The 26,755-nt window shown below is 41.2% G+C and overlaps 1 protein-coding gene across 30 annotated transcripts; it reads left to right on the forward strand.

Moving 5' to 3' along the window:
* The first annotated feature begins 112 nt into the window (after positions 1–112).
* Positions 113–26,371, forward strand: Pcbp2 (poly(rC) binding protein 2). Of its 30 annotated transcripts, none has more exons than XM_035440903.1 (15): positions 113–268; positions 2,710–2,849; positions 3,459–3,482; positions 3,571–3,603; positions 4,054–4,170; positions 6,624–6,755; positions 10,438–10,566; positions 11,430–11,516; positions 13,290–13,382; positions 14,410–14,451; positions 15,614–15,686; positions 16,193–16,231; positions 17,148–17,203; positions 17,761–17,930; positions 21,499–22,186. In XM_035440903.1, exons 2-15 carry the CDS (start codon positions 2,781–2,783, stop codon positions 21,848–21,850), a joined length of 1,416 nt encoding a protein of 471 aa, XP_035296794.1. In that variant the 5' UTR covers positions 113–268; positions 2,710–2,780; the 3' UTR covers positions 21,851–22,186. The 30 variants fall into 30 exon arrangements, with proteins under 30 accessions (XP_035296794.1, XP_035296797.1, XP_035296798.1 ...); XM_035440906.1 differs by having other exon boundaries at positions 17,151–17,203; XM_035440907.1 differs by having other exon boundaries at positions 11,442–11,516.
* Positions 26,372–26,755: the final 384 nt, after the last annotated feature.

Consider the following 26,755-nt stretch of genomic DNA (forward strand, 5'->3'; position numbering starts at 1 on the left):
CCCCCTCCCAGACCAGCAGAGGCAGCAGCCGGAGCAGCCGCAGCCTGCGCCCTCTCCCGCCCGCCCGCCCGCCTCCGCCCGCCCGCCCTCCGCCGCCCTCCACCCGCCCCGGGGTCTCTTTCCCCTTCCTCCTCCTCCACCCCCCCTCCTCCGCCCGCTAGCGGGGCCCCCTCGCCTTCCCGCCCGCCCCTATTGTTCCGCCCCCGGCCTCCCGCCCTTCCCCTTCCCGCCCGCTCCCCTTTTCCCCTCAGTCGACTCGCGCCTCCAGGTAAGCTTAAAAATTTCTCCTCTGCCCCCGGCAGTGCTTTCTGTCTCTTATTCGTGACATCTTTCTCGAAGGACTCCGTTCCTAGTCTGGAGCCTCGGCCTTTCGTAGTCCCGCTAGAGCGTCCACTACTTCTCTCTTCCTGGCCGTCCATTCACGCGAGGCCCTGGCTCTGGTGCGGCCTACTAGGCCTCGCGCAAAGCCTGCCTTCCCCCCTCCCCCCGCCTTTTCCCGGTGGCGGCTGCGCAGGAGTCAGGGAGGGCGCGCGCGCGGCAGGGGGGGCGGCGGTGGATTTGTTGGTTGAGGGGGGTGGGGGAGGCGATGGCCGGCCTGCTGGCCGGGAGGGTGAGCGCGGCTCCCCGCGGGGGTCAGGCGCTGGCGCAGCCACACGAGGAGGCGCTACTTGTCCGGCCCCTCCCCCTGGGTCGCAGCGCCCCCCCCTGACCGAACCGTTTATTTCCTCCCCCCTTGTAGTCAAGGGAAGGGGGGGGGCTTATTTTTTTTTTTTTAAGTGGAAAATGCTTAGATGACCGGGGCGGGGGGAGGGGAGTGGGGCTGCAGAGTTAAAGGGTAGGCAGACTCCCAGTTACCGAGTTACTCTGACGTTCTCTCGGGTAACGAATTTTGAAATTACAAAATGCCTGCCGCTATAAACCAGACCGAGCTATTTATAGAGGGGTAATTGACTGCAGGATTAACAGCTGGATTCCCGGGATGGGGTACACTTAGATTGACCTATTCAAGAGAGGAAGACACAGAGGTTTCTCGTATTAGGGGGCTTGGAGTTTAAAAAAAAATGCATCTTCGTGTTTTACCTAAGTGGTTTTGTAGATAGGTTTTCTTGTCCCTTTGAACTTGTATTACTGTATTTGAAAAATGGTTATTACATTTTAGTAGGGATACGGAATTAAAGCTACCAGGTTTATTCCGTATATTTGAGGGGGAAAATTAATCTTACAGACCTAATCAATAAGTTTTGTTTTTCCGTGAGTGATGTTGATTTGTGAGGGTTTTGACAGAAAGTAACTGCTGTGCTTTGGGGTGCATTTATATAATCACTTAACCATCCTGAAGTAACCAGAAGACACTTTGTCATACACAGGGAGGTGTGTCAGCCACTCTTCAGTGCTCTCAATGTTTAGGGCTTGGACTTGGATGCAGAGGCAGATGGGTCTTCGAGTTTGGAGTCCAACATGGTGTTTAGCCAGTTCCATTCGGTCCTGGGCTACATACAGAGACCCTGACTCCAAACAAACGAACAAACAAACAAACAAAACCTTAAGGGAATGGGGATTGTGTATACAGCAAAATGAAAACTGGTGTTTTGAAGGGGCAAAATTCAGAGAAATTATTGATACTGATATGAAGGGATGAATACTTGACCTGCTGTTGGAGAAACTTCAGGACTCTTTGAAAAGTTGACTCTTTTGAAACTATCAGTGTTTGGTGCTAAATGGGAAGGTTATTAAAGGCAAAAAGCATCAAAATCCAAATTCTATGTTTATATGAGTAGTTATTCCAAAGTTGTTTCAGGGGATGAGTACATGACCCAACCTGGTAATGTCACTAGGGATTCTTTAAATATGAAGTAAAATTTTACCACTATCAGTTCCATTTTTATTGTTGTATTTGGGAGAAAATTTAAGTTTAAAAGTTTTTAGAAGTGTGTGGTAGTCAAACATGGAAGGATTTCTCAAATTGATTAGAGTGAGAGAATGGGAGAGTAGAACTGAGATGTACAGAATCAGATTTCAAAGGAGGAATAGGAATATGGAACCCAATCAGTTGTGGAATGTATCTTGGCTAATGCTTTTTTTCAGTGAGACTCCTGGACTAAACTATTTTTCTTGCTGTTTTTTGACTGTCCCAATGTGTAGTCCTGGCAGCTGACTTTGCTCTCAATATCTTGCCTAAGGTGCTTTGAATGTAGAGCAATCCTGTCAGAACCTCTGAAATGCTGAGAGTAATACAGTAATGTACCACCATACACAGATCTGAACTAAATTACTTTACAAACATTTGGTGTTTAAGACTATGAACATTTACATAGATAATTCTACCTTCACTTCCAACTGCTGCCTAGCAGAAGAAGCTGAATTTGCCCTCACTGTAAAGTTTGTTCAGCTGTTTTTCAGTCCTTTTCAAAATGTACTCAGCTGAAGTACAACTTCCTGCACTTAAAAGTTCCCTTAGAACCATTGCCAGTGGAAGGAACGAATCTTTCTCATCCCAATCATCAGTGGAAACCCTATCATTAATGAGCAAACTGGAAACAAAACCTGATCTGTAAGTGTTAAGAAGTTGTGATGGGTGTGTTTACAAGTCTGATAGGCTAACATTTAAAGGCAAAGAGTCAATTAGATAAAGGTGGAAAAGGCGAAGTGAAAATAACTGAAAAAAAGTTACTCCCCCCACCCTTAATTTTGGTCATTCTTATATTTCAGTTTTGGCTTTCACTCCCACCAGTGACCAAAGACTTGACCACTCCAAGTCCAGCTCCCTGTAACTACTAGACATGGACACCGGTGTGATTGAAGGTGGATTAAATGTCACTCTCACCATCAGGCTACTTATGCATGGAAAGGTATGCAGCAGCTTGGAAAATTGGGTCATAGTAACTGCTACGGGAGGGGCCAGGAAAAGCAGACAGGCATCTTGGAGCTCATCAGATTAGCACTGTGGGACATCTGGCTTTAGCACTCCTCTCTAATGGAGTATGGTGAAAAGATGGACAGCTTTTACTAGGAAGCCTCAGTGAGCAAGGAAGACTTAACAAGCAGTTAGAGCCAAAAAACAGTCCTAGCTTGCTGGTAAAACATTCTGATGTTCTTGTAGCTTATAATTTCAGAAAGGAAGATTATGTTTTGCCTTTGATTTTGGTGGTACTGAAGATTGAACTGAGGGCCTAGGGATACAACTCACTACCATTGAGTTGTATCCCTAGGCCTCATTTTGCATATTACACTAAGGTATGGTATTTAATCACTCTGAGTCTTAATTCTTTGATAGCTTCTGTATGAACTTTGCAAGGAAATGAATAAATGCCCCTCCCCCATGAATCTTAAAATCCTTTTATTTCTTTGGGTTGGTAATTAGCACAGTTTGTAGTGGATGGCTGAACACTTAGAATTTTCTTTTCATAATGATGAACTCTGAATTTCCTGTTACCAATACTTAGTTTTCTTCATTGCAGGAAGTTGGCAGTATCATCGGAAAGGTAAGACAGTTTCGCTTCAACTCTAATTATTATTTAGTCAGTTGAGGCTGACATAGTTGGAGCTCATGCTTGACTTTTCTTCTTACAGAAAGGAGAATCCGTTAAGAAGATGCGCGAGGAGGTAAGTTACAAGTAACATTGGGATTTGCTAGCCTTGGAAAACCCTGTAAAAGTTCTGTGTGAGAGATGACAGAGTAGAACTCAAAGGGGAAAAGCATTTCTGGTAATGTTTTGTTTTGTTTTGTTTTGTTTTTCGAGACATGGTTTCTCTGTGGCTTTGGAGGCTGTCCTGGAACTAGCTCTTGTAGACCAGGTTGGTCTCGAACTCACAGAGATCCGCCTACCTCTCATTTCTGGTAATTTGTAATGACAAATAGTGTGATAGGAAGTGAGTTTTGTGAAAAGTCCCAGAAACATAAGATTCAGTTAGTTGTTTGAAAACAAGTGGAACAGTATTTGAAATGCTCTTTTATGTCGGCAGCTTCTTGCCTCTGTTATCTAGGACGGGCTATCCTGTACAATTTCAGTTCTTTTTATCTATTAAAATTCCTTGTTTCTTTTTCTTATCTAGAGTGGTGCACGGATCAACATCTCAGAAGGGAATTGTCCTGAGAGAATTATCACTTTGGCTGGCCCGACTAATGCCATCTTCAAAGCCTTTGCTATGATCATTGACAAACTGGAAGAGGTTTGTTGTTCTTTTAGGATTGCCCCTTCTGTCCCATACCAGGCATAAAACAAAACAACACCAAGGTCAAAATCTTGTTAAATAAATGAGCTATACCCTCAGCCATTGCCTTTTTTTTTTTTTTTTTTTTTTTTTTTTTGATTTTTATTCATTTATTTTTTTTGAGACAGGGTTTCTCTGGGTAGACCAGGTTGGCATCAAACTCACAGAAATCCACCTGCCTCTGCCTCCCGAGTGCTGGGATTAAAGGTGTGCACCACCACCGCCTGGCCTTTTTTTTTTTTTCTAATGTATTATTTATTTTAATTTTCTGTGGTGGTGTTTTGCTTATGTCTGTGTGAGGGTGTCAGAAGCCCTGTAGCTGGAGTTACAGGTGTGAGCTGGCATGTGGGTCCTGGGAATTGAACTCTGGGGACCTCTGGGAGAGCACTTGAGAGCAGCCAGTTATCTTAATTGCTTAGCCATCTCTCCAGCCTTCCCTCCCTCTTTGGTTTGGTTGTATTTGGTATTTTTATTTATTGATAAGTGTCTCATTTTGTAAGTCTGGCACTACTAGTAGTCCAAGATGTTTTTTGACACTTCTGTGTTACTTTCCTCAGTGTTGGGATTACATAGAAATGTGTCACCTTTTCCAACCTTGTCATTTAATGCCACTTCATTGTACCTTCGATATAGGCAGAAAGAGTGCATCCTGAAATCTTATCCTTGTCCAGGTCAGAAATGTTATATTTTGAACTGTAGGGCCCTGTTACTCCAGAATAGAAATACATGCAATTATTTTGTTTGTTGCCTTTTGTTTTTCTAGAGAGGATCTTTCTAGCTTAGGAAGCTGTCCTGGAACTAGCTCTGTAGACCAGGCTGGGCTTGAACTCACAGAGATCCATCTGTTTCTGCGTCTTGCGTTCTGGGATTAAAGGCATGCACCACCAACACCTGTTTCTAAAAACATTTTTAAAAGTGAATAAATTAATTTAAAAAATTGGGGGGCTGTTGAGGTGGCTCAGCACTTGCTCCCACAACTGATAGTATTTGTTGGTTTAGTGCCTGGGACCCACATTGTGGAAAGAGAAAACTAACTTCCCACAACTGTTCTCTGACCTACACATACTCACTGTAAATTAAAGGTTACAACGATAGAAAATTCTATGGTTTGGGATACAGTGTATTGGAAAGCCTTTGATCAATACTGGATTTTTGTTTTGCTTTGTTTGCTGGAATAGAACCAAAGGCATCATACGTTGAGACGGGGTTCTCTGTATCCCTGGCTGTCCTAGAACTTGTGTGTGTGTCACAATGCTTCACAAAGCATGGATTCCTATAAATTGATAGTTGCCAACCCTCAAACATTATAGATGTAATACATGGTTTCATTGTCTTTCATTGACTTTATAGTGCTTTATATATTTTTTCAATAAATAAAACTGCCATGGGAGAAGTTGAAATTTGAGATTGGATCTAATTCATGGTATAGTGTTTGGTAAGCATATAGCAGTCCAACTCTGCAGAAAGAAGTACAGACCTTAAATCATTTTAGCTTTCTAGTATTGATTAATTTCGTAAAATGACTTTCAGTTTGAATTTGGTTGCACTGTTTTGTGTATTCATTTGATTTAATCTTGACAAATTCCCCCTCTTGCTTAAACTACTTTTTGTGTATGTGTATATGGATGTGAGTGTGACTCTTGACATTGGGGCCAGAGGAAGGATATCAGATGCTTTCTATTATTCCCTTTATAGCTTTGATATATGTTCTCTTGCTGACCTGTAATCTTGTCAACTTTTCAGTTTCTTGGATACTTCTATCCCCACACCCCATGGTGGGATTATAGGCATGCACAGCCATACCCAGCATTTTGTGTGTGTGCTTGGGACCTGAACTGATCTGGGTCCTTATCGTTTGTACAGCAAGCTTTCTTTACCCACTGAGTCATTTCCCAGTCCCTTAACTTTGTACTTTTTTAAAAAAATTTTTAGGTACTGGGATTAGAACCTTTGGATTCATGCATGCATGTTTTCCTACCAAGTTAGTTTGTAATCCATATGCAAGGAAGGTCAACTCGGCTTCTTAGTAGTGATACTTTCCTCTACCTTTATGGTGAAGAAAAATAAGATTATGGCTACTTCTGCACTTTTCTATTTTGTGTTGCTGGAAGGGTAAGCGTTCTACCAATGAGCAAGTTCCTCAGTCCTCATTCATTTGGAAGGAAGGGGCAACATGTTGTGATTGTCTCTTACTGGCCTGTAACCCTGGATCTAACTTTTCTTTGAGTGCTGGATTATAGGCAGTGCTACCATATTGGCTCAGAAATTGTAATCTTACCTTCACTTAGTGTGGTATAGTTATACATGTATGTTTTTTACAAGTCCAAGCATGATTCTTTTACTGACTTTCGACTGTACATGTATGCTTATTTATCGTTTGGTGTGCTAAGCAGTTTTCTTCTTTTTTACAGGACATAAGCAGCTCTATGACCAATAGCACAGCTGCCAGTAGACCTCCCGTCACCTTACGGTTGGTGGTTCCTGCTAGTCAGTGTGGCTCTCTCATTGGGAAAGGTGGTTGCAAGATCAAGGAAATAAGAGAGGTTGGTGTGTCTCATGTTGAGTCCCATGTACATCCATCCATGCCCACCCACCACTCCTTAGCTTCAGTTTCATTTTTAGCTTTGATTGGCCTGACCATTTAGACAAAGATCTTTTTTGTTTTTTTTTTTTTTTTTTTTTCGAGACAGGGTTTCTCTGTGTAGCTTTGGAGCCTATCCTGGCACTCGCTCTGAAGACCAGGCTGGCCTCGACTCACAGAGATCCGCCTGCCTCTGCCTCCCGAGTGCTGGGATTAAAGGCGTGTGCCACAAAAGCCCGACTTTAGACAAGGATCTCTATAAGAGCCTTCTGCCTCTGCCTCATGAATGGATACACTGTCATAGCCATAGCAGATTGTGTTATGGCTAGAAAAGGTTAGCATTTGATGCCAAGATTTAAGTTGGGCTTGGTGGTCGTTCAAGTCTATAATCTCAGCTACAGTGGAAACTGCAAGTTCAGGTCTTGCCTTTTCTGTAAAGTTTAAGGCCAGCTTACTAGGGCAATTTAGGAGACCCTTTCTAAAAAAAACACAAGAATGGAGCCAGGTATGGTGGTGCGTTTCTTTAATAATCCCACCACATGGAGTTATAGGCAAAAGGGTCAGCATGATCTATCTACATAATAAATTCCAGGCCAGCCAGGTATACATGGGACCCTCTCAGTTTAAAAAAAAAAAAAAGTGGCATTAAAAAGGGGTGTCCTGCTGGGCGATGGTGGCGCACACCTTTAATCCCAGCACTCGGGAGGCAGAGGCAGGCGGATCTCTGAGTTCGAGACCAGCTGGTCTACAAGAGCTAGTTCCAGGACAGCCTCCAAAGACAAACAGAAACCCTGTCTCAGAAAAAAAAAAAAAAAAAAAGGAGTGGAGGTTATACTGATTTGGTATAGTGGTACTATAGTTGTTTAGCATGTCTGTGGCCCTAGATTATTATTTTGTTGTTGCATATACAGTGTTCTGTCTGCAGGAACACAGGGCACCAAGGCTCATTACAGATGGTTGTGAGCCATCATGTGTTTGCTGTGAATTGAACTCAGGATCTCTGGAATACAGGGCTCTAATGTTCTTAACCATTGAGCCATCTCTCCAGCCCTGTGGCCCTGGGTTTAACCCCATACTGATTTCCCCATCGTGATTTGCAGTCCATGAATACTATAGTATGATGATACTGAACTTAAAAGTGTTGAAAAAAATTCATATATTTCAATTTTTGTGTTCAAGGTGGGTGTCACAAATACTAGGTGGAGGCTCCCCCATTTAGTACATAGCCTTTGCTTGTTTCAGTAATGAGTCAGAATATGAATGTTAATTAGAATGTCTATATAGATACCATTTATTTTAGTTTTGGTTTTTTTTTGTGTGTGTGTTCATGGAAGGGTTGGCTTTTCAAGACATGTTTTCTCCCTGTAGCACATTAAAGACTGAGCCATTCCCCTCCCCCTTACTGGTATAACACACACACACATGGCGCGAGCACATACTGGTCAGAGGACTTGTAGTGTGGCAGTCAGTTGTTTTATTCTGCCATGTAGGTTCACTGGGATCTAACACTGGTTGCTAGATTTAGTGGCATTGACTTTACATACTGAACCACCATCTTTTTTATTTTTTATTTATTTTTTTGAGATTTATGTATTTATCTATTTTGATTTTTCAAGGCAAGGTTACTATACAAGGTGACCTCCAATTTAGACCCTCTTGCCTCTGCCTCCTAAGTGTTGGGATTAAAGTCATGAGTCACCAGGCCTGGGTTGATTTATATTTAATTATATATATACATCTCTGTGACTATTTGCATGGAAGTGTGGGTGCTTTGGAGCCTGGAAGAGGGTTCTAGATTCCCTGGGGCTGGCGTTTGAGGTGAGTAGACATGACTGCAAGGAAAAGAATTCAGATTATCTGTAAGAACATTAGAAGCTGTAAACAGCAGAGCCTTTTCTCTAGTCCTAAAATTATAATAAAGAAGATATATATATATATATATATATATATATATATATATATAATGAGCTTTTTGCTTGCCTGTATGTATGTACACCAAGTATGTGCCAGTTGTCAGTGGAATTCAGAAGAGTTGAATCTCCTGAAATACAGGAGTTACAGATAGTTGTGAGCGATATGTTTATGACAGGAACTAAGTCCAGGTCCTTAGTAAGATCAACAGATGCTCTGAACCATTCAGCCATTTTTCCAGTACGTTCAAAACAATAATTTATTTTTTCAGGCTAGGTTTCACTTTGTAGGCTAGGCAGGTCTTGAACTCAGAGATCACCTGTGCTGGCACTGAAGATGAAAGGTGTGCACCACCATGCCTGGCTAAACCAATTTTTTTTTTTTTTTTTTTTTTTTTTTTGGTTTTTCGAGACAGGATTTCTCTGTAGCTTTGTAGCCTATCTTGGCACTCTGGAGACCGGGTTGTGAATCATCATATGGTTGCTGGGAATTGAACTCAAAACCTCTGGAAGAGCGGTCAGTGCTCTTAATCTCTGAGCCATCTCTCCAGCTTGGCAGCAAGCATTTCTTGCTGGCCTCTTGCTAGCTGGTTTTTTTTTGTTGTTGTTGTTGGCCTCCAACACACAGAGATCTGCTTGCCTCTGCCTCCCAAGTGCTGGGATTAAAGGCGTGGGCCACCACTGCACCCGGCTTAGCTTTTTTTTTAAGACAGCAGTCTATTTTCCATTTTTCTTTTTTTTGGGGGGTGGGGAGTGTTGAGACAGGATTTCTCTGACTTTGGAGGCTGTCCTGGAACTAGCTCTTATAGACCAGGGTGGTCTTGGACTCATAGAAATACATCTGCCTTTGCCTCCTGAGTGCTGGGATTAAAGGCATGTGCCAAAATGTGTTTTATTTTCCATTTCTTTTATCATTTTCTCATTTGTCATTTCATTTATCTTTGTGTTGAGACAGGATTTCTCTGTAACCTTGGGTACTCTGTAGACGAGGCTGGTCTTGAACTCGGAATTGCCTACCTCTTTCCCTCAGACACTGTGATTAAAGGGGTACACCAACACCATTTGGCTTCTTTTCCTCTGTGTGTCTGTCTCTTTTTTTATGTGCCTTGGTGATTAGCTTATAGGTATGTCTGTGTTAGGGAGCCAGATCCCCTAGAATGGAGTTACAGACACTGTGAGCTGTCTGTCACGTAGGTGCTGGGACTTGACCTGATCTTCTGGAAGAGCAGCAAGTGCTCTTAACCTCTAAGCCATCTCTCCAGCCCCCACCCAAGCTTCTTTATCAACTTTTCATGAAGTTCTTTCATGTCTGAATGAAAAGTACTAAATGGTTCCAAAAAGGGAAGCTAGTTGGAATTTTTTTGAAGTCCTTGTACATGATTGTTAGTAGTTTTGGCACAGGGGGAGGTGGTTTTTTATGTGCATTGGTGTTTTGCCTATATGTATGTCTGTGAGTATGCCATATCCACTGGAACCAGACAGGTGCTGGGAATTGAACCTGGGTGTTTTGGAAACCAGTGCTCTTAACCTCTGAGCTATCTCTCCAGCCCTCATATATTTTAAATCTTGGAATGGTACCTCACACACAGAATAGGATTGATGAAAAAGAGTGTAAAAGATGGGAAAAGAGAAAGAAAGGGTTTATAAGTATCTAGTGAGCATTACATGTGAAAGTTGCTGCTGTTGGGAAGAATTGAACATAGTTCTGATTTTTAATTTCTTTTTACCTTAAAGAGTACAGGGGCTCAGGTCCAGGTGGCAGGGGATATGCTTCCCAACTCAACTGAGCGGGCAATCACTATTGCTGGCATTCCGCAATCCATCATTGAGTGTGTCAAACAGATCTGCGTGGTCATGTTGGAGGTAAGCCCTCAGGCTCATGCTGGAGGTGGGGTTGATTTGGGGGACAGAGGAACTGATCTATATTTAGTGAGACTAGAATTAGGTGAAGCTGGTGGCTATCAGTGGGGGTGGGTAAGTTCTCCTGCAGTCATACTTTCTTTTCCCAGTTTTGACTTATCTTAGTCTGTGAACAAAAATAGAATCTGTTAAATAGTCTTGTGGTTCAGAACAATTCTATTATGGTGGGTAAGATAAGATTACAAGGACTTGGATTCCTAAAATACTAATTGATCTTGTGAATTGCTTGACGTTGACACATTCTTTCATTTTTCATTTGAAACAGGATATAGTCAACACAATAGTTATGTATCATAGAAAAAGTATCAATGGTGTTGTTTCTGAGTGAATTATGAAGTCCTGCTAATATAGAAATTAAGGCAAATTAAATCTTGAGTTATATGGCATTGAATCAGAAAGGAAAAGGTCTTGCTTGTGTCTTTGAGCCATATGTAACATTTGCAAGTTTCATATCCAACTTTGGTTTTATTATTATAAAAAAAAGTGAGATTCTAAAAATTACCAGCTAAAGTATATCTACACATTGTTTTTTTTGTGTGTGTGAATTAAATTTATGCATGTGGAAATGATGATAAATAATTTCAGAACATCATTGGTGGGAATTAGTGTGAGCTATATATAATTCATGAACTTCCTTGTCGCGCTAAAGACAAATACTGTCAGATATTTTAAATAACATCTAATCATGTACAACTTGATAAATCGAGGGGATGGAAATAATTTTTATTTAACTGACCTGTGTGTGCTATAGCCACACAGCTGAAGCAGCTTTGAAACCTTATCTCTTTTTGTTTTTTTCCCCTCTGACTCTCTCCCAGTCCCCCCCGAAGGGCGTGACCATCCCGTACCGGCCCAAGCCCTCGAGTTCTCCAGTCATCTTTGCAGGTGGTCAGGTAAGAGACTTTTTATTGGTGGACTAGAATGAACAAAGATTATATTTTAAATAATCTACTTTGCCAGCAGCACACCAAGCTATTTTGCATGCTTGCTGAAAACCTGTACTTTTGGCCATAGTTTGAGTTGCTTTTTTTTTTTTTTTTGTACTGGAAAAAGTTTTGAATGCCAAGATCTTATTTTATTTTTAGCAGGCAATGGAAGTTTTGTAGACACTCAGAAGAGTATTTGATTTGGTAATTTAAGGTGGTTTGGGCTAGAGTTAAATTCCATCAGTGTTACTACTTTTCTCCCTATATCAACATCCCATCCATGCTTTTGTATGTGTGGGATGTTAGAGGTCTGAGTAATGATAGCAAAGAAGTTGGACCTCTGGAGATTCTGGATGGTAATCTCAAATGACATGGGGACATGGGGTGGTCCTGAACTTGAGTGTCCTACAAATTTTCCCTACCCTTCACCTCACCTCCCCTACTCCTACCCTTTCACCCCCAAACTCCAGTGTGTTATCCCCCAGACTCTTAACCTCATAAACACTGGTTTGAAACCCCATGACATAATTGAAATCAGCTGGAGTAAGAGGAGCATACATGGTTAGGATGGGGAGAGCATGCTGCACTCAAGTATGAGAACACCAGAACATTCTCTTGGCGCCTCTATTCCTCCTCACCAGCCTAAATAAACCATTTCTCTTTTGACACAATTTATTCTAAAGTTAGGGTTGTGTGAGAAGAGCATTGATAAATGTCATGGTACTAATGTATTTTGATGGTTGGTGCTTACTTTGAGTAATAGGTTTTTAGAATACTGGAATTCAGGTTGAAATAGTCACCTTCATTCTGGTAGGTGAAGGTACGTAGCTTAAAGTGCCTTTCCCACTTGGGGCTGTCCTATTTAAAAACATCTATATTTAACTAGATACATTTATTTGTATTCTGTCTGAAAGCCATTTGAGAGGGAAAGCATCAGCTTGGAGTCTATCAGATTTTACTGAAAAATAAAAATGAACAAGTGTATGTCTTGGGTGAGAGCTTTCACAAGTAGTCATATTTCAGTGTTACCTTGAGATGTGTTAGAACTTTGTTTTAGCATGAACTTTGTTTAAGCAGGTTTGTCAAAGGGCTGTCAATACAAGTATTTGGGCAGGATAAGCAACATCTCAATCATTGTAGCCAGGAGGGTTAGCCTCAGGAATTATCCCTTTTCCCTTGGAACTCTAGGTTCTCCAGTGCAGTGTCACCACCAATCCTCTATTACAATTTTTTCTTCTTTATCTTTGCTCCCTGTCACTCCTTTCCCTTTGTACCTCTTGCTTCCTTTCCCTCCTCCCTCCCCTTTATTCAGTTAATCTGCCCTCTAAAAGCTTGCAGCTTCTTTCATGAGTCGCCCTGTCGTGGGTCACATTCCCATGGGCCTTTTTACAAATGGATCAGTTCATACAATGTCCACAGATGGGCCTCTGTCTTTTGTGGCAAAGTGGGCTCTGTAGAGGTTCAACTTAATCCTACAGTGACCAAGACCTGGCATCAGCTGTTATCTCACTCCTCACTCTTACTGAAAATAACCCAATTGTGCAGTGTCATCTGCCATTAGGTAACTTTTTTTTTTATTATTATTATTCACTGATTACAGCTCGTTGCAAATCTGTGTTGTGAGCTCCTTTTTAAGGAAAAAAGAAAAAAATAAACAACTTTTTTTGGTGTGAATTTCATGCTGGTGACAAGGTGCCGGATTGACAGCCCTGGAGACTGAAATCCTCTATTTATCCACAGGACAGGTACAGCACAGGCAGCGACAGTGCGAGCTTTCCCCACACCACCCCGTCCATGTGCCTCAACCCTGACCTGGAGGGACCACCTCTAGAGGTGAGAGGGGATGTTCAGTCTCCAAGGCTCACTCAATCCTTCTGCCTCAGCCGAGACTGCCAACACACGGGGGGCCTGTGGCGCTGGTGATTTTTGTGCTGTGGACACCACCTGTCCACGGGGACCTGGACTGACCTCCCCACCTCATTTCACACAGGCCTCGTAGCCCACCAGATGGTAACACCAACTTTTTTTTTTTTTTTTTTTTTTTTTTTAATTTTTTGTTGTTGTTCAATCCCTCTTTTCCCTCTCCCACTCTTCCCATCCCATTTTCACCTTCCCACCCCCACCTGGATGTGTTTTTGGGGGTATTGGCCACTGTGACTGATGTGAGAAACTTCACATTCTATTAAGTAACCAGCCACTCCTTCCCTCCATCCCTTCTTTTTTTCCTTTCCTCCTTGTCTTCCCCCCCCCCCATTACCCTGAAGACCCAGCTCCCTTTTTGGGAGGATATGGTATGGGGAGGAGGGCATAGTGGGAGTGCAAATGCCTTTATACAAGGGAGGGCGGGGGGGAACAGGACTTAGCACATTGATTTCCTCCCCACCCCCAGTGCTTTTGTGGTCAGGTCCCTAGTGTTAGAGACCTAGCTAGGTTCTAGTAAACTTAAGGTCTCAGGCAATGTTTGAGCACATGTGGTGCAGGTTTGTGCAGATAAAAATCATTCATAATAGCATGATTACTACCTTGAATACATGGGTGGGGGGATTGGTCAGATGAGCCATTGCTTTTATTTCATTTTCCACATTTTTGTTAAAAAGCACATATGTATATTTTGCCTTAATCAAAAAGAACTTGTACACCCTTTTAAGAGGATCCATGGAATAAAGTTACTGTATTTAGGATTCAAAGAAGGGCCATACCAGGCCTGACTATTTGTGAGATTTCCTCTACTGCCTCAATCTGCCTCCCCTTCTCTAGTTCAACTCTGGCTTCCTGGCTAGTTGAAAATTTATCATCCCTCCCACACTGGGTGGCTGTCCGTGATTGGTTTTTAATAGGAACTGTTTTCCTCCTTTTGTAGGCCTATACCATTCAAGGACAGTATGCCATTCCACAGCCAGATGTAAGTTTTGACTTCACTTCTTGTTTGAAAAACTCCCTCTCCATCCAAAGTTGTCTGACTTCTTTCTCCTTAGTAGACAGGATTAAGTTGTGTTTGAACCTTTTCAGTGTTGTTATGGCTTTCAAGGTGAACAGTATGAACTTGTTTGCCTTTGACTGTAACCCTAGAAATTATCAGGTTATTAGTTTCTTTCCCCTGTGTTTCAGATTACACTAAAAGAAATGTTCCATGGTGCACTATTAATATCTTGGCACGATTCAAACTGTCAGTAAAGTGTGCTTCCCATTGGGAGAGTGGGAGGTTGGGTTTGGCTTTAGGCACCCCTCAGTCTGAGGTTAGAAAAAAGGTTAGAAAAAGCATTGAGGGTTTGCTTACATATGGAAACTAGAAAACTGATTTTTGGACTTTACTAAGTTCAACTCAAACTTTACTAAGAACCTCCTACTTTAAAAGTACTGGTATTTAGATTTTTGTCCAAGAACATTTTTTTCCCTTCACGTTTCTTTCATACTTATTAAAACCCTTTCAGGTGCCGATCATTAAACTTGAAAGTTGAGTTTGGTTCTTGGTTAGTGGTAGCCCTTAGGACAGGTATGAAGTAGAGTAGGAGAGGGATTATTTTGTCACCAGATAGAACAATCTGTGTATTATGAATAAGATAGTTGGAAAAGTAATAGTTGGGGATGACACCCAGTTTGGTTTCTTGTTAAGCCTCTCTCCTTGCAGTGTCCCTGCCCTCCTCATCTCCTTCCCTTTTCCTAATACTGGTGGAACCCTGCATGGTGTGTTTTCCCTAGCACCACTGCACAGTTTGTTTATCTAGCCTGTCTGTGCTTGTCTCTGGGGCAACTGTTGGCAATGGCTGTGAACACCATTAAAAAGTCCCGAGGGGATGGTTGTTGGGCCGGTGTTACCTGCTTTCCTTTCATAAACCCAAAATGCATTCATTCTTGTATACTGACATCCTTTCTGTTTCTAACCCTTACCTGTCATATTCTGCCTGTCCTCTGGATTGTACTGTAAGCCCCATTCTTATCCTATGTTATAGTTGGAATAGTAGAATCAATTTTGGGAGTCAGCAGCTGTGTACATTCTCACATCTGGATGTACTTGAGTGCTAGGTTACCCTTCTAATGCTGGTCTCCTGTTTTCCTTCCCACAGTTGACCAAGCTGCACCAGTTGGCAATGCAACAGTCTCATTTTCCCATGACCCATGGCAACACCGGATTCAGTGGTATGGATGCCTCAGTGTTTATTTTTGTAAGGTGTAGTACAAGATAGAGGCCAGTCCCAAGGTCTCAGCTTGACAACTGTTTAAACAAACATTATCATCCAGCACCTGCTGGTATAAACTTGACCTACTGTGGCTAAAGGAGGTAATGTGTTTGTTAACATGATTTTCATTTGGGGTGAGTTAATTATAAAAGAATAAAAAACCCTATAAGATTTGGGGTGAGGTCTGGGGATGCTTGTCAAGAAAGGGGTAGGCTGATGTTTCTTTCTATAGCCCATCCTGATCTGATAGTGGCCACCTTGCTCTGATTAGCATCCCCTTTCTTTCCACCAGGTGCTCACAAGACTTGGGTAGAGACAATCCATTTGTTCCAAATTATGTAGTGTATTTTTGTTTTCGTTTTTGTTTTGTTTTGGGGCTTTTTTTTTTTTTTCTGTATAAGGAATAACTTGTCCGATAGGGTTAGAATGAGACCACCAAACTCATTTTCACTTGTATCTTAACAGGCATTGAATCCAGCTCTCCAGAGGTGAAAGGCTATTGGGGTAATGATTAAAAAAAAAAATCTGTAGTATTCTACTGTTATATTAATAAACTGGTGGGAGTCTTGTTTCACTGCCCATAAACCATATCAGCAACATGCACATGGCAGAGAGGAGCTGAGAGAGCAAAGGGGTGGGCCTGGTGCCCCTGAGGGTCCCTTGATGGATCTGGCCAACCACCTTCTAAAAATGTAGTTGAGAGCAGGACTAGAATTGTTAGGGTTAGCCAGCCGGAATGGCCCAATCCTGGTGTTCTTGTGGAGGGTAGGGGTGTTTATGATGGGATTTTTTTTTTCTTTTTCTTTTTTCCTTTGGAGAACCAAACAAAAGGCAGAACAATTAGAGCAAAAGAACAGAAAAATCTGGAGAAATAAACTCCCCTCAAACTGGTTGCCATTTTATCTTTAAGTCTAGTTGGGGGAGGATAGAGTTGTGGAGGGTGTTAACTCTAATACAGGTATAATTAAAGCAACTCAGTGTTTGTGCCAAGAGTCTCTGATACCCGGTATCATACCAGGAATGAAATTGGCACTGATTCTATTGAGCATTGGGTGTAATAAAATTAGGGTATAACAGTAATCTTAATCAGAAAGGGGATAGATGTATAGAAGCCTTGCTGTTTAGAATTTGCTCCTGTTTTAGAGTGCCACACTGTTTGCCCCTTGTTATCTCCCTACCTGTTAGTCTGGGCTTTGCAGGAAATGGCATGAAATCAGCTCTTCTGATTGTACAGAAGAATCTTTCCAGCATTGTTCTGATTCCCCTCTCCCATCTTTCCTCCTTGGAGGCTTCAGAGTTAGTGATGAATCCCAACAGCCAATGCTGGGTTTCCAGTTTATTTCCTTCTGTTAGTTTAATGTGCAGATCACTGATTCTGGATGCTGTCCATTAAACTTTCTTGCTCTTTTCTGTCTTTTAGCAGGTTTGGATGCATCTGCTCAAACTACTTCTCATGAACTCACCATTCCAAATGATGTAAGTATAAAGTAGGTTAGAATTCCTAAGAAAACCTTGTGAGAGAATTGATAGAATTCACTGTTACAAACTTCAAATGCAGAACCTCTGTAGAAATTCTTATTTGCCTTTCTGTTAAAGCATCTGGAACTCGGGGAGCTCTGTTTCCCTCAATGAGCATTAGAATTTAACTATGCTTTGGGAGGAGGGATGATGTCAGGATGAATTCTTGAATTTTGATGGTCCAGTGGTTATTCCTAGCTGTCTTGCTGGATTCATTATCAAGTACTGTTGTGGTTAATTTGCCTTTGGAGTGGAGGCAATACTATGGGGAGAAGAACAAAGGCTAATGGTTGGGCTGAGAAATTGGCTTGGAGTTGACCTTGATTTGTAGTTAATCACATGAATGGTTCAGGAATTCAAGTGGGAACTATAATCAAGGTTTTGATAGTAGTATACCAGAAGATCACAAAGTGTAATTTTAGGCACAAAGTGTAGAAATTGGTTGTTACATGTTCTTGTGTGTAGCTATTCAACTCTTAATTTAGTATGCTTTTTTTTGTTGTTTGTTTCTGAAGTTGATTGGCTGCATAATCGGGCGTCAGGGCGCCAAAATCAATGAGATCCGTCAGATGTCTGGGGCGCAGATCAAAATTGCAAACCCAGTGGAAGGATCTACTGATCGGCAGGTCACCATCACTGGGTCTGCTGCCAGCATTAGCCTGGCTCAGTACCTTATCAATGTCAGGTAAGTCTGTCCTGTCCTGTGCTTTATGAATACCAAATAGTAATGAGGGGAGGGTGTTGCCATATGGAAATAGGGGTTGAGTTTACCTGAGGTGGGTACAGATTGCAACCCCTTTTTTTTTCCCCCTTGAGCTCTGCTTCTGTCTTTAGCAGAGGAAAATAACCAACCAGATCGCTTGGTTTTTGTTTTTGATGTTTTGGAACAGTGGAAAGGGTGGCAGTATATGTCTGCTGAATAGGACAGTACCCTAACAAAAGCAGATACACTTGAAACACAATTGTATTTTACTTGTTTTACATATCATGTAGACAGGTTATTTCTTTTACGGATTTTGAGTCCAAGGCACCTTGAAGTTTTAGGAAAACTGAGACATCTAAGTAGCTCCTAGGAGATACTTGTTAGCATTTACTCTGCAAACTTATTTATCAAATGGCAAGTGCGTTCCATTATTTGTTGGGAAAAAAGAAGCACAGGCTTAGGAGTGCTGTAGATACTGTAAGCATATATTTCTCTCCTATTCCTCACCCCATTCTCAAACATCTTCAAGTGACTTCCTAAGGTTTTATTTCCCTATTCGCAGGTACTGTAGCTATACTTTCTGTTGTAGGACAATTTTATATATATAGTCAAATGAGCACCCTACTGGGTGTTTTCTTTCCTTAGCTCTAACTCAATCACATTGTTAATAGCAGCCCATTCTCTTCCGCATTAAAAGTAACAGTTCCTGAATCTAATACTTGAAGGAATTCGTGAATATGAAGTCTATATTCATGTTATACATGTGCTTATGTATTTATACCAACAAGAGTTTTGTTTTTGTTTTTTTGAGACAGGGTTTCTCTGTGTAGCTTTGTACACCAGGCTAGCCTTCAACTGACAGATCTGCCTGCCTCTGCCTTCCGAGTGCTGGTATTAAAGACGTGCCCCACCACCACCCGGCCAACAACTGTATTTTATCCCTAGTTGAAAACATTGTTAATTCCCCTTGAGCTACCGCAGTTCTTCATATAGAAAGGACTATATGGGGGGTGGGGGCACTGGAGAAGTGGCTCACATGTTTAAGAGCACTGGCTGCTCCTCCAGAGGTTGTGAGTTTTAATTCCCAGCAACCACATGGTGGCTCACAGCCATGTATAATGAGATCTGGTGCCCTCTTCTGGCCTGCAGGTATACATGCAGGCAGAACACTATACATAATAAAGGATTATAACTACATGTACTTTGTTTTAGAAAAATAGTAATCTTATACAGAACCTGTGAGTAATGACTTGTTTCTAGTTCACATTGGAGGGAAGGGTTTTTTTTTTTTTTTTTTTAAATAATTTAACTTTATGGTGTGAGGTGTCAGATTCCCTGAAACTGAAGTTACAGATAGTTGTGAGCTGCCATGTGAGTGCTGGGAATTGAACCCAGACCCTCTGGAAGAGGAGCCAGTGCTCTTAACTGCTGAGCCATTTCTCCAGCCCTGGAGGGAAGTTTTATGTGGCAAAAAAAATGCTTTTGGAATCTAGAAATTGTCAGCTTGTGCATTGGGGAAGCTTACTTTGAGTGAGTGAGGTAGTTCAAATTATTATAACTTTAACTTTGATCTTCCTGATTGCTGTTTTTAATAAGTTAGTATCTATATTTGTATGTAACAAAACATCACTACTTGAAGTAACTGCAGATTTGTTTAAACTGGTGAGTGAAACTATCCAAATTATGGATTTGGATCAGAACTTTTTAAAGGCTTGTCACCAGGATAAGTATAAATTTGCTTTTTTTTTTTTTTTTTTTTAAACCTTCTCTTCTTGACTCAGTTTGAAAACGGGTTTTGTTTTCATTGTTGGCTTCAGAACATTTCTGCTGTACTTCCTGAACTGTTGTCGTAGGGTTTTGTGTCTTTGTGGCTCATTGCTGTGATAATTCCTTAATGACTGAAATGACCCTGAACAAGCTAAACAAAATGGAGTTAGGAGGTTTCCTGCCCTTGGAAGTGGCTTTGTGGAAGTTTGTCTCAGCTCAGCAAATAACTGTTCTTGGCTTAGATAAGGAATATATGGGCCTATGGTAGGAATAGACGTGCATTATTTTTGTTATAAACACAGATGTTGATAGTACTTGAGGTTTTCAACTTTAAAATCTAGGAATGGGGCTGGAGAGATGACTGAGAGGTTAAGAGCACACTGCTCTTCCAGATATCCTGAGTTCAATTCCCAGTAACCACCACATGGTGGTTCACAACCATCTACAATGAGATCTGGTGCCCTCTTCTGGCCTGTAAGCAGACATGCAGGCAGAACACTGTACACATAATAAATAAATAATTTTTAAAAATCTAGGAATGATCAATTAAAATGTGGAAACAACTTCCCACCAGAAAGGTTTCCTTAGATCTTTTGGGGGAGGGAAGGCGTATTCAAGACACGGTTTCTCTGCAGCTTTGGAGGCTGTCCTGGAACTAGCTCTTGTAGACCAGGCTGGTCTCTAACTCAGGGAACCACCCCCCCCCCAGGATTAAAGGCGTGTGCCACCACTGTCTGGCCGTTTCCCTGGATCTAATCCACGGTGTTTTTAGCTTCTTTTTGTTTTTTTTTTTTTTTTTGAAAACGCTAGATTCTTTGAAGTTAGTCAGTGACCTATTTTGAACTCTTTGCCTCCTTCCATTGTAATGGTTTGGGTCATTTGCTGTGAAGCTGTAAATAGGCTTTAATATTTATTGACTACAGGAAAAAATTATTCTTAGGTATGCATGGTGATAATCCTAGCAACTGAGGAGGCCGAGGCAAGAGTTTCTAGTTCCAAGTCAGCCTGGGCTACAAAGGAAGACCCTTGTCTGAAATTTTTTAAGTAGCTGCAGTATAACATGTATTGTTTCTTACATAATTGTTGAATAATTGATCCTTTACTTAAACTGAAAACTGATGATTTGGTTGTAAGAAATCATAGTTTGTTTACACAGTTAACTCTAAAGTCTTTTTTTTTTTTTTTAAGCTGTTCGGGACTGAACTTAAAGTTCTTTTTGTTTGGTACTTAATTCCCAGCCATCTTAGTCTTCTTTTTTTTTTGAAAGAGGGTCTGTTTGATTTGTTTTTTTCCACTGAGACAGGATTTCTCTGTGTAGCTTTGTAGACCAGGCTTGTCTCAAACTCACAGAGATTGAAAGAGGGTCTTAAAGTTGCTTTTTAAACTCACTGTGTAGCCCAGGCAGGATGTGGACTTCTGATAGTTTGCCCCAACTTCTGTAGTACCTGTGATACTCACCAGGCCTGGTCATTTTATTCTGGTTTCTGGGTTGGGTCAATATGTCATACTTGGAAGTATGTGCTCCTTTTCTCAGTCTTGTCAGATATGTCTTTACCAAAGTAGTTTTAACTAGCATTGTATGTGGGAGGGAAGGTGATGGTATAAATATTTAGAGGGTGGGGCACAAGCTAAAAGTTCGGGATAAATTGATATTAGCTCTTCCTAATTGGCAGCCAAGGCACTTACTGATGTAACTGAAGCGGATTTTGTCCTGTACTTTTTCCCTATTGTGCTCTTCCCTTCCACCCACCCTTTTTTTTGTTCCTTTTTTCCTCTGTTACAGTTTAGAAAACGCTAAACCCTCCTCCCAGGCAGCCTCCGTCACGATCCCTGATCACCTCAGCATCAACCTCTCTCAACCCTCCACCCCTTCTTCTTCTTCTTCCTCCTCCACCACCACCCCCTCGCTCGCCACAGCGGGGACTTCCGACGCACCCTCCAGCCTCCCCAACCCTCTTCCGACCGCCCCTTGTGTCTCCAGTCTGCTTGGCATGAAACCCATCCCTCTCCTGGCTCTAAATGTTGTGTCTGCTGCTAAGGGTACCGGGGCTTCAGCTACCACCACCACCACCTCTACTGTGCCATGTGTAACTAACAAACTGAAAGGCGAGAAACAGAGATTCTCTCCCTACTGAGTGCTTATCTTAGCACCTCCTCAAGTGTTGGTTCATTTTGTTTTTCTTTGTTAACATTGGTGAGAACCAAACTATTGTGAGCTTGTGACCGTTTTCTTTTTACTACTTTGGGGGATAACTGGGTGGGGGTGGGGATGGGTAATTATTCTTGTTTAGGTTTAGGTCTTTACAAATCAGTGCCTGTTTCAGTCTGACTTGTTGATTGAAATCTTTATCTAGAGCCACAGTTCTTACTCTCTCTCATTCTGTTACACTTTTTTTGTAGCTTTATTCTGCCTTGCAATATATAAACAATGTGTTAGGCTCTGTGTTGATGAATAAAATCTTCTCCGTTAATCCTTTCTTTTTTTTTTTTTAACTTTATTTAATGGTTAAGCTGTCATCTGGCCTTCTTGGTCAGATCTGTGTCTCTAGTAATAATAAAGTTGCCACAGTAAGAACCGTAGCTCACTGTGTGATGTGACGGGTGAAGGGGTGGGGACTTGTGATCTGTGCCTTCTAAGCTTGGATGGCTATACAGCCTACTTGGGCCTTTTTGCATCACACATGAATTTCAAAACCCTTTGTCAATCAGTATTCCTAAGTAGAAGAGCCATCACTAGCTTCAAGACTGAGTCTTCATTTTATTGCCCAGAAACTTTTAGTCAAGAACAGCTTTCCTTACATTGCTAACACCAGTCTATAACAAGGGTGTCCTTGCCTAGCATGTCCTTTCAAAGGCATATACATAGGATTTATCCATAATAATGTGCTGGGTCAAAAGTTAGGTAGCTTTTCTATGTATTCCTTTAATGGATCATTAAATATCCTTCTGTGATAATTAGGGAGGACTTACTTGATCTGTGTATGTTGAATAGTCATTCTAAACCAACTAATTGGTCAGGCAAGTTTGTTTACCTTCTATTTCCTTCCTCCCCTTCTCTCTCTAGCAACACTATCATGATAGATAATATGCTTTTAGATTTGAGTGAAGTTTAGGTATTAACTGTTCTGTAGCAGTAAACAGAAAAAAAGCCCCAAGAGAATATAAACTTTATGACGTGGGTGATTAGCTAGAACTAATTGTTTGGCTGTGCTTTTTACACATTTGTGCTCTTAGCTCCTGGTGTTTACTAAATTATTTTTTTCTGGTACTGGGGCTTGATCCCAGGACCTTGCACAGTATAGCTTACCAGAGGTAAATCTCAGCCATTTGTTTTTGTTTTTTTTTTTTAATCAAGATGAGCTCTGGGTATTTTACACAAAAGAGAAAAATGATGTACTAGTGCTGAAGATTACAGCTTAGGAAGTGATAGAATATTTGCTGGGCCCTGGGTTTGTTTTCTATTGTTGAAGAACAAAAAGGAAGAGAAATATATCTCATTGTTAGAATGCCATTTGATTCTCTTCCAGTCAACCAAGGGACATGCTGTGAGTTTACTGGTGGCAGTGAAGATTTCTTTGTAGATTTTTTTTTTCCTGACGACCTTTCCCAACATCCTTAGGGTGAAATTGAACAACATCAGAAAGACATAGCTGCTTGTGTGTATTAAATTGCCTTTCAGTCTGTAGTGTTATTGTGGCTCCTTTATTCCAGATTGACCTTACACATTTGTGTTCAATATACCCCAGGACTGGGTCTGGATGTTAGCTGAGTCCTAAGTTGTGTGGTTCAACTCTTTTTATAGTTACAGCTTAATTAACCACACTCATAACTATCTTAATATTGATTATCTTGTCTGTTGGAAGGCCTCTTTTTTTATTTTTATTTTATTTATTTATTTATTTTTGAGACGGTTTCTCTGTGTAGGCTGTCTTGAAACTGTAAACCAGGCTTTCCGTGAATCCCACAGAGATCCACTTGGCTCTGTCTCTTGATTAAAGGTGTGTGCCACCACTGTCTCCCTGAAAGGCCTTTTAATCAAATGTCCCCAAAAAGAATTGCTGGGAAGGAATCCAGATGTTGAAGAGGCCTGACATGAATCAGATGTGTTTCTGGTTGAGATTCTGTGCCTCACCCACTGCATCTTGCCCTTTCAATTCTATCATTTAAAGGCTATAATTACAGTGAGTCCTGGACAGTTCTTAAGCTTTTCATATGGCCACAGTGCCACCACCCTATATGGTGTGGGGTATTTTGTTGAAGATTCTAGATTTAAAATAACCAGTTTCATTGAAACTTTGTTTCCTACTGAGCTTTATCATTCAGTTTGTTTTACTTATTTGTATGAGTGTTTTGTGTTTGTATGTATGTGCACTGTGTGTGTACAGGAGCCTCAGGGAATTGGAGTCACAAACTTGTGAGCCAGCAAATGAACCAAATCCAGGTCCCTGCAAGAGTAACATGCTTCTAACCCTGAGTTGTCTCTTAAGTTCCTAAAGCTCATTGTTTACCTGCCCATGCATGCTCACTGGTGTATATATTTGTTTATGTTGATGTTTGTGGTTGTGTGTCGTAGTGCATATAGGTGGAAGTTATTGTCTTCCACCCTGTTTCAGATGCTTTTTTTTTATTTCAGTGCTCTATCTGCATGTACAACTTTATGTGAGAAGAGGGCATCATATCCTACTGTAGATCATTGTGAGCCATCATGTGGTTGCTGGGAATTGAACTCAGGACCTCTGGAAGAATAAGTCATTGTTCTTTAGCTGCTGAGCCCAGAAGGTCTTTTTGATTCTTGCTAACAGCAATCTTTCCAGCCTCTAGGCATTTTCCTTTCTCTATTTGTTATGTGTGGTAGCTGTGCTGGGAGTACAGATGCACTGGACTCCTTGCTGTGTACGTTTAAACACGTCTTTATGTTCCTATGACAAACACTGTATACACTGAGCCATCCCCACAGCCCATGTATTCCTGTTTTGTGTGTGCACATGTATGTGAGTCTGTGTACATGTGTGCAGGTGCATGTAGTAAAAACATGCCCCCCCATTCTCCAACTTACAACATTTCTGAATTTATTTTTTGAGATGAGATCTTTGTCTGAATCTGGGGCTCACTCATTTAGCACGCATCACAAATGTATTCTCTTCAGCCTCCCCAGCATTGGTATTACCGGTGTGCAAAGAATGAGATATTCCCCTTCATACTGAATTTCACCTATGGGCATACTAAGCAGGCCTGACTCAAAAGCTTTGGAGATCTCACATCTGTATTTAACTTACACACATTCAGGGTAGTAAGGCAGACAGGAGCAATCATTTCTGACTTTTAAGAAAAAGCACTGTCTTTAATTGAAGGATGACCTTTTGGTTCTGGGACAACCCCCTCCCTCTATAGTATTTGTATATTATTGCACACAGTATTTTTCAAACACCACAAATGGATGTCAGTCAGCTTTTAATGAAGTTTAACCTTATAGCTTGCAACTGAGACTTAAACTTTTAGTTCAAAATGACGTATTTGGCTGCTTACTTGATTTTAGTGAAGTATACTTAATGCCTTTCCCTCAAAGTTTAATTGGTTCCATGACTTCAGATGACCTATTTAAAACAGAAGTATAAAGGAACTGTATATGATTTGGGTTTTGAAGAGTGAGCTAAAGAACTGAAGTCCTGCTGTTTGTTTTCCTGTTCATTTTTGTACTGAAATCTAAGCCTGAAAATAATAATTGAATTCTTTACTGCAGTTCCTATACTTGGTTCCTCCCTTTAACACCCTTTTAAATTGCATAATGTGTTCAAATGTGCTTCCAACACACAAAGTAATCACCTTTACACGAATAGAGGTACATATGCTGTAATACACAATAGCATTAACTTCCTGAAGGCTAGTGTTCTCCCCAGACTTGTGTTTGAAGGAGGTAAGCAGTACAGTAAGGAAACAGCTGTGCATTCCCCCACCCCCCCATAAGTGTTGTCTCCCCTTTGCCAACAACAGTAGTAGTGTATCTCTAGAAACTTTACTGACAAAGAAGAGACCAGCATGGCATACTTTGTTAAACCTCTTCTGAAAATGCCTCAGGACAGTTGATTGTAGTGGTGTTACACACACAGCCCCCACATAACACACCACACTAGTTAATGTAAGAAACCTTGGCATGCCCTGTTAGTAAGTACTGACTCTACCTGGGAAAACTGACTTGACTCTTGTTTCTGTTTTACAGGCTTTCCTCGGAGACAGGTGGCATGGGGAGCAGCTAGAGCAGTGCAGGTTCATCCATGATCCCTTCCTGCTCTTCACCACCACCCATGATCCATCTGTGTAGTTTCTCAACAGTCAGCGATTCCAGGTTTTAAATAGTTTGTAAATTTTCAGTTTCTACACACTTTATCATCCACTCATGATTTTTTAATTCAAAGCGTTTTAATTCCTTTCTCTGTTCAGCAGTTATGCTGAGATATCCATATTTAGTTTTATAAGCTTCTCCCCCTTTTTTTCCTTTTTTTTTGGATTTTTTTTGGCTCATGAATTTTTGTTTGTCATGGAAATGTAAGAGTGGAATATTAATACATTTCAGTTTAGTTCTGTAATGTCAGGAATTTTTCAAAAAAAATTAAAAGATGGACTGGAGCTTTTTCTTTGTGAATAGAAACTGGATGGCACAGTGACTTATGTGGGTTTTATTCCTGTCTTGATGTTATTTTTATACCTTTAAACCTTCACAGAGCCCTGGTTGGGTTTGAATAGAATTAAGGTATTTTCTTCCGTTTTACCACTCCATTTTTATTTTTTGTTGTTGTTGCTTTGTTTAATTGCCCTCGATCTTTCCCCTCCATGATTTTGGGTGGCTTTTAGGAAGTCAATTCTTGAAGAATGGCAATTACATTTGCCCAAGGATTGTAGAGCAACAGGTGTGTCTGTGGACCTGGGTCAGGAAAGATGTGTGTAAACATGCATGCATTTTACACACACACACACACACACACACACACACAATTTGGTCGATAGTAAGCTTGTTAAACCTCTTGACTGCCCCTTATTCTGCC

Source organism: Cricetulus griseus, chromosome 2, assembly GCF_003668045.3.
Source record: "Cricetulus griseus strain 17A/GY chromosome 2, alternate assembly CriGri-PICRH-1.0, whole genome shotgun sequence".
NCBI lineage: Eukaryota > Metazoa > Chordata > Mammalia > Rodentia > Cricetidae > Cricetulus > Cricetulus griseus.

Excerpts from the sequence above, each read along its gene's own strand:
- Pcbp2 (XM_035440903.1), top strand. The coding sequence starts at position 2,781 with ATGGACACCGGTGTGATTGAAGGTGGATTAAATGTCACTCTCACCATC. Across the intron at positions 2,850-3,458 it reads GGCTACTTATGCATGGAAAG|GAAGTTGGCAGTATCATCGG; the intron begins GTATGCAGCAGC and ends TCTTCATTGCAG. Across the intron at positions 10,567-11,429 it reads TCTGCGTGGTCATGTTGGAG|ACTCTCTCCCAGTCCCCCCC; the intron begins GTAAGCCCTCAG and ends TTTTCCCCTCTG.